Source organism: Siphateles boraxobius, unplaced genomic scaffold (assembly GCF_051911475.1).
Source record: "Siphateles boraxobius isolate OS27281-9 unplaced genomic scaffold, OSU_SipBor_1 92, whole genome shotgun sequence".
Classification (NCBI taxonomy): domain Eukaryota; kingdom Metazoa; phylum Chordata; class Actinopteri; order Cypriniformes; family Leuciscidae; genus Siphateles; species Siphateles boraxobius.
The window spans coordinates 4,228,116-4,243,745 of NW_027509222.1; the positions used below are offsets into that span (position 1 = coordinate 4,228,116).

The 15,630-nt window shown below is 39.8% G+C and overlaps 1 protein-coding gene across 1 annotated transcript; it reads right to left on the reverse strand.

Annotated features, from left to right (window-relative positions):
• Positions 1-357: 357 nt before the first annotated feature.
• On the reverse strand, positions 358-14,108 carry stc2b (stanniocalcin 2b). The gene is made up of 4 exons (XM_077224881.1): positions 13,819-14,108; positions 3,955-4,097; positions 3,493-3,704; positions 358-876 (listed from the first exon to the last, which is right to left on the reverse strand). The coding sequence occupies exons 1-4, from the start codon at positions 13,961-13,963 to the stop codon at positions 501-503; spliced, it is 876 nt and encodes a 291-aa protein (XP_077080996.1). The 5' UTR covers positions 13,964-14,108; the 3' UTR covers positions 358-500.
• Positions 14,109-15,630: the final 1,522 nt, after the last annotated feature.

The window sequence follows — 15,630 nt, forward strand, 5'->3', positions numbered from 1 at the left end:
GCTGCTCAAGAAACATTTATTATGATTATCAATGTTTTGGTTGCCTAATATTTTTGAAGAAACCCTGGTACGCCTACCAATCAAAGATTTATAAGCAAGATTTTTTTTTTTAATAATTCAGAAACTACGCATTAAATTGATCAAAAGTGTCAGTAGAGAAATTTATAATTTTACTATTTGAAATAAATGATGCTCTTTTGAACTTGCTATTCATCGAAGAATCCAGAAAAAAAATGTTATGGTTTCAAAACCAAATCAGCATATTAGAATGATTTCTGAAGGATCACGTGACATTAAAGACTGGAGTAATGATGCTGAAAATGTGATATTTTAAAATATATTCAAATAGAAGACTGTTCTTTTAAACTGTAATATAATTTCACAATATTACTGTTTTTACTGTATTTTTGTGTGCATATGAGACATAAAATAAATAAAAAAAACGTCATTATTCCAAACGTTTGAGCTGTAGTGTGGGCTAAAGGCACGAGGTCTTCCCTTCACCTCCTCTTGGTGGCATTCAGAGCCCTCTTTAGCTCTTTCTCCACCTCAGAGGCGTTGTGTTGAGGACCCGAGGACTGACGTTCCTCTTCATGTCCTCCTGTGGGCGTCCAGGCCGGTTCCCCATCAGGCTCGGGTAGCAGCAGGCTGGCAGGAGGGAGGGAGTTGCTGTCGGCTCCCGGTGGGGTGGTGATGTCTGGGACGGGTGCGAGGGTGGGACTGGCCTGGTTCTCCACCTTCCCGAGGGCACAGAGACTCAGACTCCCGCACAGAGCTCCCCAGTTCTGCTCACACTGAGTTCGTATTCGCCGGCCGATGGCGACACGCACCTCCTCGCCGCATCCCAGCAGGACGTTCACCAACTCCACGTGGGGCCTTTCGGTGGAGGAGAGAAGACAGTCAGGACAGAAAAAACACTGTTACCCACGTCTGATATTGAAGTAGGGGTGTGTGAAATGTAGTGACTATGATAATGTTTTAAAATTATGGTGAAAATCAAGTGTTTAATGTTGTTTAAATGTCTATGTGGTGTTTTTAATATGCTTTAAGACAAACCATGTGTAAATTCATAAGTAAACACCATTGCTGAGTATTTTCTCCTTAAAACTGCAGTGAATCAAAGACAGTCTCAAAATCGCAGGTGTTTCTGACGTCACAAACTACCTTGTAACCAATCAGATCTACGTGTGGAACGAGTGGATCTCTGAGCTGCTGTGAGTGAGTGGAGGCGGGGCTCATTTGCATATTTAATAGAACCGCATATAAATGAGGCAAGGGTGTAGAGTTCCATTCAAAGATATTTTAAGGCATTTTAACGAAAAAAAAAAGTTTATATATGTAATTTTGGTGATCAAAGATGAGTTTTAAGAGATAAAATTATTGACTACAGGGGGACTTTAAACAATTAGCTGGCATTATCAAGTGTGTCACTCAGTCTGCAAAAGTGTGTAAGCGTGCTATGTTTTTTTTTACAAATTTCAGCACGATTGTAAATGTGACATACATTATAGACTTTTAACGTAATATTGTGTGTTACATTTTAGACACAAGATTGTCAGTTCTTGCTCTATATCGCCAACGAGAATAGTTGCAACCAAAGCCACAGCAGAACTATCGTGTCTCTGAGCAACTCATAGCGGTGTTTCGTTCCTGAATCAGCGTTTTTTCCGTTTATATGAATCAGCGTTTTTGAACGAATAAATGGTTCTCTTGCTTCGTTCCTGAATGAATCAGCCATTTGAATGAATCAGTTGAATGATTGAGTCAAGTCGGCATGAAACAGAAGTTGTGATTTTTTCTTATTGTGACATTCATCTGAGTAAAACGGCTACCAGAACAATAAGAAATGTAGGAAAGGGAAATGATTGGATGGTTGGATAGTAGTGGTTTCCTATTGGTTGATCACATGTGAGTGACAGGTTGCCCCGCCCTCGTCATCAGAGAAGAGAAGAGATGTCGCTGCAAGAGGGAAGGGAAGTTATTTTGATAAATCATTTATAGTAAACACTGCAATAAGAATTGTGATTTCATGGAGACTTAAAAGTATAATTTAATTTTTTAATATTAAAAATATGAATATAATATAATATTATAAATATATGTATATTTTTAATGTCATTTGTACAATTGTAATTTCAGTGTAAAAACATCTAAATGTTACTTTAAACGCAGCTTCTGTTCTACTTCTGCATTGCAAAATGGACTTGCTACTGATTTAATTTGATTGGCAACAGCCTATAGTGTCTTATTAATCTAATTGAATGTATTCATTAAATGTAAGAATTTGACAAAGATTATGCATACCACTAATAAAGTTTAGAAAACAATGTCCTTATGCTCTTAAAAATAAAGGTTCCAAAATGTTTTTTTTTTTTTTTTTTGGCGCAGTGATGCATTAGAAGAATTTCTGTATTTTAAGCGATTAGTTCTTAAAATATATATTTTTTACTTGGTGTGAAGAAAATTTTAAAACTTTAAAGAACCTTCTCCACTTTAAGAACCCTTTGTGGAATGGAAAAGTTCCATGGGTGTCAATCGATGCCATTACATAACCTTAATTTTTGAGGAGGCAAAAATGCCCCTGGAAATCAATTTAAAGTGCCAAATATGCTGTGAACTAACCACCATATAGAATATGAAGAATATGAAAGACCTAAACCAGTAAAGACACCATCACAAAAACTTACTCAGCAAAATATTTATCGTTATCGACAAAGTACCAGAAAATCTAAACTTTTTATGTCAATAGCCGCGTTTCCACCGCAGGAACTTTCCCCAGGAACTGGGGACTCTGGGGTGGTATTGGTATGTTTGCGAGATAGTACTTTTTTTTTAAAGTTCAGGAACTTTCAGGGTTGGGACTTGGGCACTGAACATGCTGATTGGTTGATTCCATCGCAGCTTTTTTTTCAACCACCAATTTTTAAAATCTGTTGCGGTGAGCGCAGTAAGAGTTGTTTGCTATTCGAATTAACAATGGAGTTTAAAAAATATGACCGATGACGAGATTCAGGCTTTCTTAAAGGGTAGCTAAACACTAAAACAACTTTTTGTAGTTTATGATCTGTAAGAATGGAGCTTCATAAATGCTGTTCATTGATTCGAGTAAATTTTTTGACATTTGGGTTTAAAGGGTTTTAATTCTACAATATATGGTGTAAAAACGTCTGAGTGCTGCCCTCTTCAGGTTGAACAGTGGCTACTGTAGTTGGATTTTCCTATTTCAAATATTGCCAGTGGGTGGAGACAGGCTCTGACCAGGGGTTTAGTTACCCTTTAAGCTTAAATTCACAGGAAACCCAGCAGGACCTGAAAAGTAGCGAGCAGTCCTACGTCACCGGACTATTTGCCTAATCTTCACGGTACTTTAGACTGTGGTGGAAATGCAGACAGCAACAGATCTCTGGGAAAAAAGTTCCTGGGACAAATTTTTTCGGGTAATTTCGATGGAAACGCGGCCAATATTGCACAACCCTATATTGAAGAACTTACCCTTTAGGAAACAGGTCCTTGAAATGGATCATCTCCACCATGACGTTGACGTTCTCCGTCACGGCCGAGCAGAGGTTGTGTTTGACGTAACACTCGCGCTGCAGCTGGAGCACCATCTCTTTCACGGCCAGACACTTGCGGCTGACGCAGCTGAACCTGTGGCGCAGTCCGTTGGCCATACACTTCAGCGCGTCTTTGATGAACGATTTTCCCTGCGGTGATGCATAAGTCCTTCATCAACCCGGAGCCGTTACCACGTGCAGTTAATGGCAAAATGCTGACCAAGAAGATTTCAGCTCACGTATGTCTAATGATATGAACGTAGTGACCCAGCTCTTAGTAATGAGTTGCTGTAGGTCTCAGCAAAGTATGCAAGAAACAATGTTTTTTGTTTTTGTTTTTTTTAGCATTACAGTGTACATACGGCATATTGGGATTTGAGTGAATAAGTCAGGGTCATACCTGGGAGTCAAATTTGCCTGCGTTGTGGAGGAATGTCATGCAGATGTCATGTAGTCCGCGGATCTCGCAGGAGTTGTTGTTAAAGCACTCGAACATCCCGCAGCCCACATCACCTGCGTTCACCAGACACTGCTGAATCTCCGCTGGAGAACGATTGAGGGACAGAGAACATTTCAGTTTTTAGAGTAGTTACCCGTTACTCCTGCTGTAGTAGCTCATTACATTTACAGTAAATAAAAAAACGACCTGACAATGATTCAGTTTTAAGGGATATATGAGGGCCATTTCAGCGAATGGGTGCCATTTCTAAGGACTAAGGACTTTAGCCTTTAAATATCTTTGCTGCACTGGATGAGTCTCCTTTCTAGAACAGCCAAGAGCTTTCTAGCCTCGCGGCAGCAGCGCCTTGCAACCTTGAATCCATGAAAGACACAATGTCATTAGATATAATCCATGTCATTAGAATCAATGAATCCATGTCATTAGACACAACATGCACACATGGGCAGGCCAATGTTTTTTTTGCAGTGATGAGGGTGACAAACTCAGACCCACGGTAGGCCTCACGTGACCACGGTATTGTGGTAATGCGGTAACCGTACCAGCCCTAGTTTTCACTCATTCCTCTTACCACACATTCCCCCCTTTGAAAAACTGGGAAAATTCCACAAGACACATTTTCAAAAGGATATTGCAGAGGTCTTCAATCCTGCTCCTGGAGGGCAGCTGTCCTGCAGAGTTTAGTTTCAACTTGCTTCAGCACACCTGCCTTTGTATATATTGAAGCGATCCTGAAGAGCCTGATGAGCTGATTCAGGTGTGTTTGATTAGGGTTGGTACTAAACTGCAGGACAGCGGCCCTCCAAGAGCAGGATTGAAGACCTCTGGGATATTGCATCATCTGGATTTTCTGATGGCCATTTGAAGACCTTTAAGTATACAGAAGACCTGTATTTTTGATGATATTGTAACTACGACTGGGAAGGTCAATCTTAACGTTCTGTCCTGTTACCTAAATTATTTCTTAGATGTTTATTTATTTTAAAATACTAATTTATGGTAGTCCACTGGAATTTGCTGAGTGTCCTCATACTATTCACATGTACGCCATGAGGGTATATTAAATGTACTTGATAATTCTATCCGAAAAACTCAGTCCAGGACTGAGTAACTGTAAAAAGACTGAGTAGTGTCCTGTGGTGTATTGATTTATTAATGGGATTATTAGGCTATATCCACATAAACCCAGATACATTTAAAAACATATTTTTCTCTGTTTTAGCCTTCCATTCACATTGAGACAACATTTTTGTCCAGCGAAAATGTAGCTTTTTAAAGACTCTCTCCCTAGTGGATAAATTTGAAAATAATGTTTTCACATGTTTTTGCCCATATAATCTTAGCATACGTGGTAAACAGGTTTGGCTTGCTGTCTGCTATAGAGGGGCTCAGAGAGGTTATTCTCAAGCTCCAATTGCCCTCCTATTACAAAGGCAAAAATATACAAAAAGAGGAGAAGGGTTGGAGGAAAGATGCTGAAAGAACTAACAATTGGAAGTTGTAAGAGGCAGATTTTTATGCCTTGCTATTAATTAGAAGATTAGATTGGCATCTTCCTCCTGAAATTACATTTTATAACTTCACTTAATGAGTTTTTGTGCCCATATGATTTTAGCATTAGTGGTAAACAGGGGCTCAGAGAGGTTATTTTACTCTAGCTCCAATTGCTCCCCAAAAAACATGAATGTAAAAATCAGACAGCAAGCAAGCGTTACTGGATTAAAAAAGATTATTGCTATCTAAGGAATCTGCATGTATAATTATTTCAACAGTCTGGAAGACCCCTCAACAATTGGAAAAAGAAGAAATGGAAGACGTCACTGCAGCGGCACTATCAAGTTAAGCAGGGCACTACAGCGGCAGTATCAAATTGGGCGGGCACTGGATGGATTGGGTTTCGTGGGGCCGCTATCTTGAGAAGATTGTAAACAGATTAGAAAGAAGCGAGAGTTAGATGGTCTTTTGTTTGATGAGGCTGAGGTTGGAACGAATGTAAGAATGAAAGGTGTCTGAGGACCAGCGACCCAGTAATTTAATTGGATAATCAGGCAGACCTTTTTGGGGCTGCGGTGGTAGCTGCTCCAATGCCTAGTGACTGAAAGATTGTTTTCGTCAATGAAAAGGAGTGTATTAGGAGTTTATTAGGAGTGTAATCTGGGGGTTTGTTATAGAGGGACATGGCCATACATTAATTTAAGAAAAAGTCAATGCCGCTAAGATTTTGATGGTACTGGATTGGATGGACTTAACTTGGTTGAGATATGTGACAAATTAAGAAATTGAAGAGTAGGGAAAAGGCTGGTTGTAGGAGGAATTGAATTGTTTAAAAGCTCCCCATGCTGTCCAGTTGGATTGTAGTGTTCTAGGTGAGACGGCGTGGAATATTAAGTCCATAGATAAAGGTGTGGAGGTGTTTGAGTGGGTGAGTTATAGGAATATCAAGTCTGAATAGGGAGGTACTGGGGTTAGGTCTGGGTCTGCCTCCGGGGCTAATACTCTGAATTTTTTTAATAGAAAACGAGACACAACTGCGTCAGCAGTTTGGTTTTGGTGGCCTGGAATATGAACATCTTTGAAGATTAACCGTTTACAGGTGGATAACCAGGTGAGGCATCTTAAGAGGGGCATGATTTCAGGGGAATTTGAACAGCCTTTGTTTATACAGTAAATAGTCACCATATTATCACAGTGGAATTCTGTTTTTAAAAGACCATTTGTGACGCTGCAAAAAGGCAGCTATTACGATCGGATATAACTTAAAAAGAGCGGAGAATGCGGCGCACTGATTTGTCAGAGAGCTAAGGAGGCCACGTTGAAGCAAACCAGGGACTCTTGTAATAACCTCCGAAGCCTATGGAGGGAGCGGCATCTGTAAACAGAGGGAGACCACTAGGATGAAATTGGATGTCATCGTAAAAGCAGGTCAGGCTATTTCTGTTATGATGATGGAAAGAGATGAACCCAAATGCAGACAGTGTACAATGAACACAAGGTTTATTGGAACAAAAGCAGGAAAACAAAACCCACGAGGGGGCAAAACAGACAAGACTAGGAAAGACTAAACTTAGACTAAGACTTGACTGATTACTTGACGAAAAACAAGCCTTAAGACTAGAGAAAATCAAGGACACGAGGGCAGAATCATGACAATTTCACTGATTTAGAAACATGATTAATAGATTCAGATCCGCGAGACAATAAGGGTTTTAGAGATATGATATTGTCTAGTGCCAGAACGGAAGATGCAAGAGACAACAAGTGGGAGATGAAAGGACGTCATTGGGGTACTAAAGGCATGGCGTAGTTTAACTGGCCTAGCTGGAATATCAAATCCCGTTTGCTGCACTAAGGTGCTTCGAGCAGATTGGAGGAGATAGTGATTATCTAATCTATTTTGTCTTTGGGAAGGGAAGCTTGGAATTTAACGGTTAATTCCAAGGAACTCTAGGGATGAATGGTAGAAAGAGGAATGGCTGGAGGATAATGACTTGGGGGTAATGGTGAGAACGTCATCCAGAAGATGAACCAAGTAAGGGACAGCGTAGTTGTTTTGCAAGATCCAGCAGAGCACTTCTTACATTACAGCCAAAATTTAAGCATACTGCAAAGTAGAATTTCCCCTTCCAGCAAATGCCAAAAAGGTGCCAAAAATCTGGATGTATGGGCATGACTTTGAATGCTGAAGTAATTGCTACTTTTGCTAACCAGGCTCCAAAACCGACAATTTTAATTAGATGGATGGCTCGGTCTATGTTATGGTAGCACAAGGAGAATTCATCTAGCGGGATGAGGCTATTTATGCTTGGATGAGTGCTGTTGTGGGGAGCAGAGAGATTGATGATCAATTGTTTTTTCCCAGAAAATGTTCTTGTAGCAACACAGATGGGGCTTATACAGAATATTTTGAAAGGTGGGGAGTCAAAGGGACCGATCATGAATCCGGACTAGATATCAAGGTGTCGACTGCTTTGGGTTTGGCTATTGCAGACTGCAGATTTGTGCAAATAAGACTAGTAGTAGGTAAGATTTCCAGACCTGGATTAATCCCTTCCTTTAGACCTGTAAGTAGATATTGTGTAAAGTTTTGGTCGATGTGATTTGCTAATTTGTTCACTAAAGAGGAGGCAATGATAGGAGAAGAAAGATACTTTCTCTATTTTGTATTGGAGTTGCTAAAGAGCAATAAGACAGGGCACACAGAGCAAACATGAGCTCCACCACAGAAATTACATACATGTAGATATTTGCAGCATTGTCTAGTGCAGCCAAATTGATTGAAGTTATTAAGCTATTGTCTGCTTGAAGTGAACCTGAAATTGTGGCTTTTGGAATCGCCTTTAGATTGTGGTACATAAGATGTAGAACTGATGAATTGAGAAGTGCCTGGATTAGTGCCCGGATTGCTTGGAGGGGCAGAATTGAAAAGGGGGCACGAGGAAGGCTCATGTGTGGCGGAATTACACAAAATGCAAGACACACTTCTGCAGCGCAGGAAAACCTTATGGTAAAGCTCCAGGTCAAGAGCTCCCCAGAAAGGACATTGATTCCAGTTACTCAGTTACTCAGGTCATGCATTTGGCTGAAAATAGCCTGTAATAGGTGAAAAAAGTGAGAAAGTTCAGCTATGATAGATAAAAAGTAATTCAGTTATTTGCGTCTTGAAGGGAAGACGGAACAAATTATTTCTGTGTATCTTCCAAAATCGATGCAAAATTCAGCCATAGTGAGTATTCGATTGGATTTGGGATTTAAATTTTTAGGGTTGATAATTATGGGACCACAGTCAAGGGTGCAATGGGGTTCACTAATTGAAACAGAGGGGAGGAGAAAAGAGAGATCAATGTCCGCACCTGCTAGAATCTGTGAGCATAGATGAATAGTGACGGGTGGCGGATCCATTGCATTAGAAGAAACTGGAAGAGCAGATGCGATTAAGAGTGTATACACCGATTAGGCATAACATTATTTATGACCACCTTCCTAATATTGTGTTGGTCCCCCTTTGGCTGCTAAAACAGCCCTGACCTGACCTGTCTTGGCATGGACTCCACTAGACCCCTGAAGGTGTGCTGTGGTATCTGGCACCAAGATGTTAGCAGCAGATCCTTTAAGTCCTGTAAGTTGCGAGGTGGGGCCTTCATGGATTGGACTTGTTTGTTCAGCACATCCCACAGATGCTCGATTGAATCGAGATCTGGTGAATTTGGAGGCCAAGTCAGCACCTCAAACTTGCTGGCCACAGCCACCAGGGAATACCGTTTCCAAGAAAGGATGTTTCCACATGGATGGCAGGACCCAAGGTTTCCCAGCAGAACATTGCCCAAAGCATCACACTGCCTCAGTCCCCACCAGATTTCGCCATGAGTCATTTTGTACCCACCACTTTTTGAAACAGCTGCTGAGCGCTCGTTGCCACAGCAATCAGTGTCACGGATACAGGCTCGCGCAGTCTTCACTCGGACACGCACTTCAATCTATCGCCGTTGTGGAGACTCTCTATTCATTCCGGTGAAATCTCAAAATAAAATGCACACAAACGTGTCCCTGTTTGATATAGACTGATGAACATATTCAGTTTTGATGAGAGAAAAAAAAAAAACTATACAAGTGCAGATTAGAACCCGTAACCTCTGACACGCTTGGCAAAAGATCAACCACTAGACCATTAAAGAACTCAAACAAACTGTGCAGATCGATGGATTTATTTACGGGTTGAGCAGAGAGGCTTTACAGTTTGAAAAGTTTCAGTGACGTGCGGTCTGGGTTGGCAATCTAGGCACTACCCTGCCAAAATAGTTTTTTACTGTTTATTCTTGTTTTTTATATATGCAATATGTGTGTTATTCCAATTGTTTAGACGTTATGATGACAAATGTGGCAGTTACGCATAATCAAATAAAAACAAATGGTAGATTCAGAAGTGCTTTTACTGTCTACTAGCATTTTTCTTTTACTAGCATTTGTTTGTATGTTGCGCATGCGCACTTCGATCCTGTATTCTTCAACATGTACGGCAAAAAGCACAAATCTGCTGTGCCTTTGGACGTACATATGTTATGCCAGTAATCATCTCCGTTACGTATCAGACATGGACCAATTAAAATCGAGATATTACTGGACATTTGCGCAGCTAACGTCATTACACCACAGCTAGCCTACATAGTTAATCCCCGCCAAATTCAAACTCAAAATGACAGCACCGGCCGTGATCGCGGAGTTAAGAAATTTTTCTTTCACAAAATCTGAGTTAATAGCAAGAGGGAGGTCTACGGCAGCCTTAGATGGACTAATGCAGCAAAAGGGCCCAAAATTGCCCGATCGTTTCAAACAGACTGGAATGAAAGAAAATATGTGATCGACATCTTAACGAGAACGGCGGAATGGGCGGATGGGTTTTATGTACAAATAATCTATCGATTGGTGAGTCAAAAACTATTTTGGCCTTAATATTGAATTGATAAATGTGGTTGAATCAATGCAAGCCATTTGCCTTCTTATTCAATTGAGCAGTGTTTGATTTTACTTTTGCTGACTGACAAACATTTTGCCGCTGTGCAACAATTAAGGATTAAGAATGGTTGCATTCTGATGCTGGAGTGGACATTACTACCGGTGTGTGCCTGTACCGCGCTTGTGTGTGTGCGTGTATGTGTGTGTGTGTGTGTGTGTGCGTGTGTGCGAGAGAGAGAGAGAGAGAGAGAGAGAGAGAGAGAGAGAGAGAGAGAGAGAGAGTAGCCTACACGATATACATCCTCCCCACTTGTACATTTCTTGATATGCCGCGCTTGTGCGTAATTTTTACTGTTATTACGTATTATTAGCATAAACAATAAATCAGGTAATCTGGCTTTCAACTCAGTGCCTAGCCTCTTTAAGACATCACCGCACGTCACTGACAAGTTTGTACCCAGCACTTCTGAAAATGCACTTCCGAATGCGTCTCTGTCCCCACATTTCAAACCAAACTGACGCCCGTGAGCTTTGGTGGAGATGATCGTGGAGTAGTAGCTATCTTGTTTGGATTATGCTTGCCTTAAATCTATTGCTGAATACGGGAATAGTTGTGATGATGATGATGTTGATTGGTTGCTTTCAAGCTGGTCAAAATGACTGATGTTGATTGGATGAATGCATGTTGTAAATTGAGTAGCCTACTTGTCTGAAAACGTAAGGCTTTCTTCAACATAAAATGAGTCGGACATCAAATTTTGTATAAATGTTTTTGTATTTACATAATTGCATTAATAAGCTACAGGGCATCGTCTTTCAAAACATGACCTGCGCGAAAGAGAAAAAAAAATGAATGCGTCATTGTACCCACCACTTCTGAAAATGCACTTCCGAATGCGTCTCTGTCCCCCCCACATTTCAAACCAAACTGACGCCCGTGCATCCTGGTGCCATGTGTTCCCCAGGTAAGGGTTGCACACACACCCGGCCATCCAAGTGATGTAAAAGAAAACAAGCTACATCAGACCAGGCCACAGTTCTTCAGTTGCTCCGTGGTCCAGTTCTGATGCTCACATGCCCATACTGTTGGTGCTTGCGGCGGTGGATAGGGGTCAGCATGGCCACCCTGACTGGTCTGTGGCTATGCAGGCCCATACGCAACAAACTGCGATGCACTGTGTATTCTGACACTTCTTCTATTAGAACCAGCATTAACTTCTTAAGCAATTTGAGCTACAGTCAATCGGACCACACGGGCCAGCCTTCACTCCCCACGTGCATCAATGAGCCATGGCCTGTTGCCATGACCTTGTCGCCGGTTCACCACTGTTCCTTCCTTGGACTACTTTTGATACTGACCACCCCACAAGAGCTGCAGTTTATGAGATGCTCTGACACAGTCGTCTAGCCATCACAATTTGGCCCTTGTCAAACACGCTCAAATCCTTACGTTTGCCCATTTGCAAAGGCAGCCACACGTTTTGGTTTATTATACAGCTGGATGGATTTGATTGAGACTGGAAGGCAGGAGGGAGAGAAAAATTAGAATTGTGGTCACCTACGTACTTGTGGGTGGGGGAAAGGTGAGAGTCACTATTGGCGTGGCCACGGAACTGGTCGGAGCGGCGGACGAGGAAGCGGTGGCAGCGGCTAAAGGCTGAAACTGAGGTCGGTTGGAGGCGAACCATATGGATCGTAATGTCCTGGAAGCCATTAATAATGCGGGTTTGGGTGTGCCAAATGTTGAAAGAACTAACAATGGGAAGTGGTAAGAGGCTAATTTTTATACCTTGGTATTGATTAGAAGATTAGATGGGCGTAGCCTACTCTATACGAAATTACATTTAATAACTTCACTTTGTGTTGTTGTGTATCCTTTGAAAGCGGAGGTGTTCGAAACTATGACGCCTATACATGCATTTTTGTATAAAAAATATCCTTATTTAAAACTTTATAAACTATAATCACTGGTTTCCGGCAAAGTCTGGATTATATGTCAATAAGTTATAGCTGTTCAAGAGATAATCGAGTTCAGGCGAAAGGGTGACTTCTGACCCAACCAGAGACTTTTTACTGTTTTTTTTACCACAAATTATAAGGTAATTTTAAAACTATAGCATAAGTTTTTACTTGCAAAAAAAATAATAATAATAATAATTTGACAGTATGTAACAGTAAAATTGCATATAATGTGATGTTAAACCATTTAGTTTTTTTTACTGTAGCCTATATGATAAGGATTTAACTGTATTTGTCTGTAATTTATTTTAAGTGTAGCCTAAATGATGTTTAAATTTGTATATAGGCTATTGTTTTTAAAAAATTATATACATTTTTTTTCAATAACTACGCCACAATGGGTACAAGTACATTTCCTGAAAGATTGCGATTGAGAACATTCAAAATAAATTAAATAATCATACCTTTCATGTCCCATATGTTTACCACATATTTGTGACACTGTCCCTGTGTGGACTTTGGTAAGGTTCGAAATGCAGTGTTCTAAATTTATGTTCACCATTTGTAAATTGTCATTGAAGCTTTATGGCAGTAAATATCTTTTATGACAATTGAAAATATTGCACAGCTGCAGTTAGGTGACTTAGTAGAATATTTTTAAAAAAAAATCTAGAAACCATGTCACAATTGCAATTAAATAATAATGATGTAGCCTACCCAATATATATATATATATATATATATATATATATATATATATATATATATATATATATATATATATATATATTTAAAAGTTACTATACCTACCTGTTTTTACTACAACAACAAAAAAACAGATCAAAAGTTTCAGGGTCGTTTTATTGTACATACATTTGAATGAAAGGCTACAGAAACAGACAACAATACAACCATGCCGATTTAAAACATTTTGAATGTTATTTATCTACTTTTTAGTAGACAATATTAGTGGAAAACCTGAGTCAAGTATATTATATAAGAAAAAAAAACAGTAGTAGAACTATGGTATGACGGTTGTAAGAAGACAACACTAAAGTGTCATATTTGTTCTATATATCCCTAAAGATATAGCGGCGCCACTCGAGGTGACGTGCTAATAACGTCATAACAACCTTCCGTAACGGTGTGAAATTGCATATTTATTACACTGAAAAAACATTATGCCATCTGTCATATTAAGAAGGCTACATAGGATAAAAACGTATTAGAAAAAAAATTTTAATCCAGTTGTGCTAACCGGTATGACATAATCTCTGGAGATAAGTTGTTTGATAAAACATAAAAGTTTGATAAGGCTTTAAGACCAAGAGTTCAAACAACCACAATATATGAGCAGTCGTTGATTTTCTGTGCATGCACTGCGCAAAAGCTTACCTGTGTTCAGCAGAGAGAGTCTTCTCTTCTGGATGTTCACTGATCTCTCTTGTGAGGTGTCATGAGCACTGCTGGAATCAGTCGCGTGTGTTTGCCGCACCGACAAAAGCAATATAAACACTCCTATAGTCAGTGGCACACGCATGTCTCGTGAGGATGATGAGAAGGCTGTCTAAAACTGCGAATATCTTCAGATCACTGTGGCATTACCATGGAGAACGAAGCACATGCGCTGGAGGGAGCAGAGTCGACGCGAAGTGAGGATCGGGGGTGTGTGGATGCTGACTATATTTCCTCCAACTCATGTCAGTTTGGATGAAGGAGGTGAGCAGGTGCTGACCAATCACAGACACCGGCTAGACGTCCTTTCGAAGTTCATACACACCGTATCGGGGAAACCGGGGCACAAGCTGTTATAGTTGTATTTCACTAGTCAAAAGCCCGATTATATGTGTACAATTACATTTTGAATTATAAAAAACCCATAAGATAAAATCTTATCAATGTGATATAGTTTTTCGTGTATGTTAAGTCGGGGCTTGTTGTCACATAGGCTATGTTGTAATTTTATACGATATATACCAAACTATACTATACTATACTATACTATACTGTACTATACTAGCCTGCTATACTATAATTAATTAACAGCAAATTCTGCTGACCAAACCATTGCTTTTTTGCGACTTTTACTGTTTTGATTATTTGTGCTGTTGTAGTTGTTTGTGCTGTTGTAATTTTTTTGTTTTGTTTCCCTTTTTTAGTGTTTAAATTTTCCTGAAAAGCTATTGAATAGTCTATAACATGGGTTTTCAAACTGAGGTTCAGGGACCTTAAGGGGGCATTTAATTATGTAGATGAGTTAGTAAAACCAAATTATTAATAATAATAATAATAATACATTTACAGTTTGACAATTCCATTTTATTCTGTTTTCTGAATACTGGTCTGTAATAATTCAATTAATTGACAGTTACTTTTTTTATGATTATCTTCAGGTTTATACATCTTACATTGGTGGGTAGAAAAAAAGGATTCAGATATGTTGCTATATTTTCCAGATAATATTGTACACATTTCTAACAATTTGTTACTGTTTATGGGTCTATAAACATTATTATATTATTATTATTACTACAGTATATTATTAGTTTTTAAAAGGGGTCCCATGCAAAGGGAACATCATATTTAGGTGTCGTCGTGGCATCACATAGTTTGAAAACCCAATGGTCTATAATACATTTTCTGTGCAAGGAATCAAAAGAATGATAACTAGCCTCAGTCTCCACTAATGTCAGGGTTATGGTAAGAATTAATTTAGTTTTGGTTCTGTTTTCATTGTTCCCATTCACTGTTTTCCTGAGTTTTTGTTGCTAGTTTGTATGCATGCTTTCTGATTGAGTTACGCACCTGTTTCTTGTCACGTTAATTATCCCTTTGTGTATTTAAGCCTCCAATTCTTTCTGTTCATTGAAGGCTGTCATCTTTTGTTTGCAACTGAGAAGGCTTGTTATTCTCTTGTAGTTCTCCTGAGCGTTTGTCTAATTAAATAAAGACTGTTACTTTGTATCTTCTGTGTTGTGCATTTTGGAAAGCCATACCATCGCTTGACAGAACACCGAACCTCAAGAAAGGATTATATAAACAGCTGTGGATATACCTGCAGTGCGCCTGCTCTGGCTTGAACAGGGGGTCGCTCCCTCGAGTATCACACAAGGGACTTTCTCGATCTGACATGCCTCAACCCCTATCTAGGCCGCTCGTCGTTATGCGTCTTCTTCAACAGTCAATGGCACGGCTGCATGTGGAAGG

Bases quoted from the DNA above. Each gene is read 5' to 3' on its own strand.
- stc2b (XM_077224881.1), bottom strand. From the start codon at position 13,963: ATGCGTGTGCCACTGACTATAGGAGTGTTTATATTGCTTTTGTCGGTG. The intron at 3,705-3,954 runs GTATGACCCTGA...GCATCACCGCAG, and splicing joins CAGGCAAATTTGACTCCCAG to GGAAAATCGTTCATCAAAGA. The intron at 877-3,492 runs GTAAGTTCTTCA...CTCCACCGAAAG, and splicing joins AAGGACCTGTTTCCTAAAGG to GCCCCACGTGGAGTTGGTGA.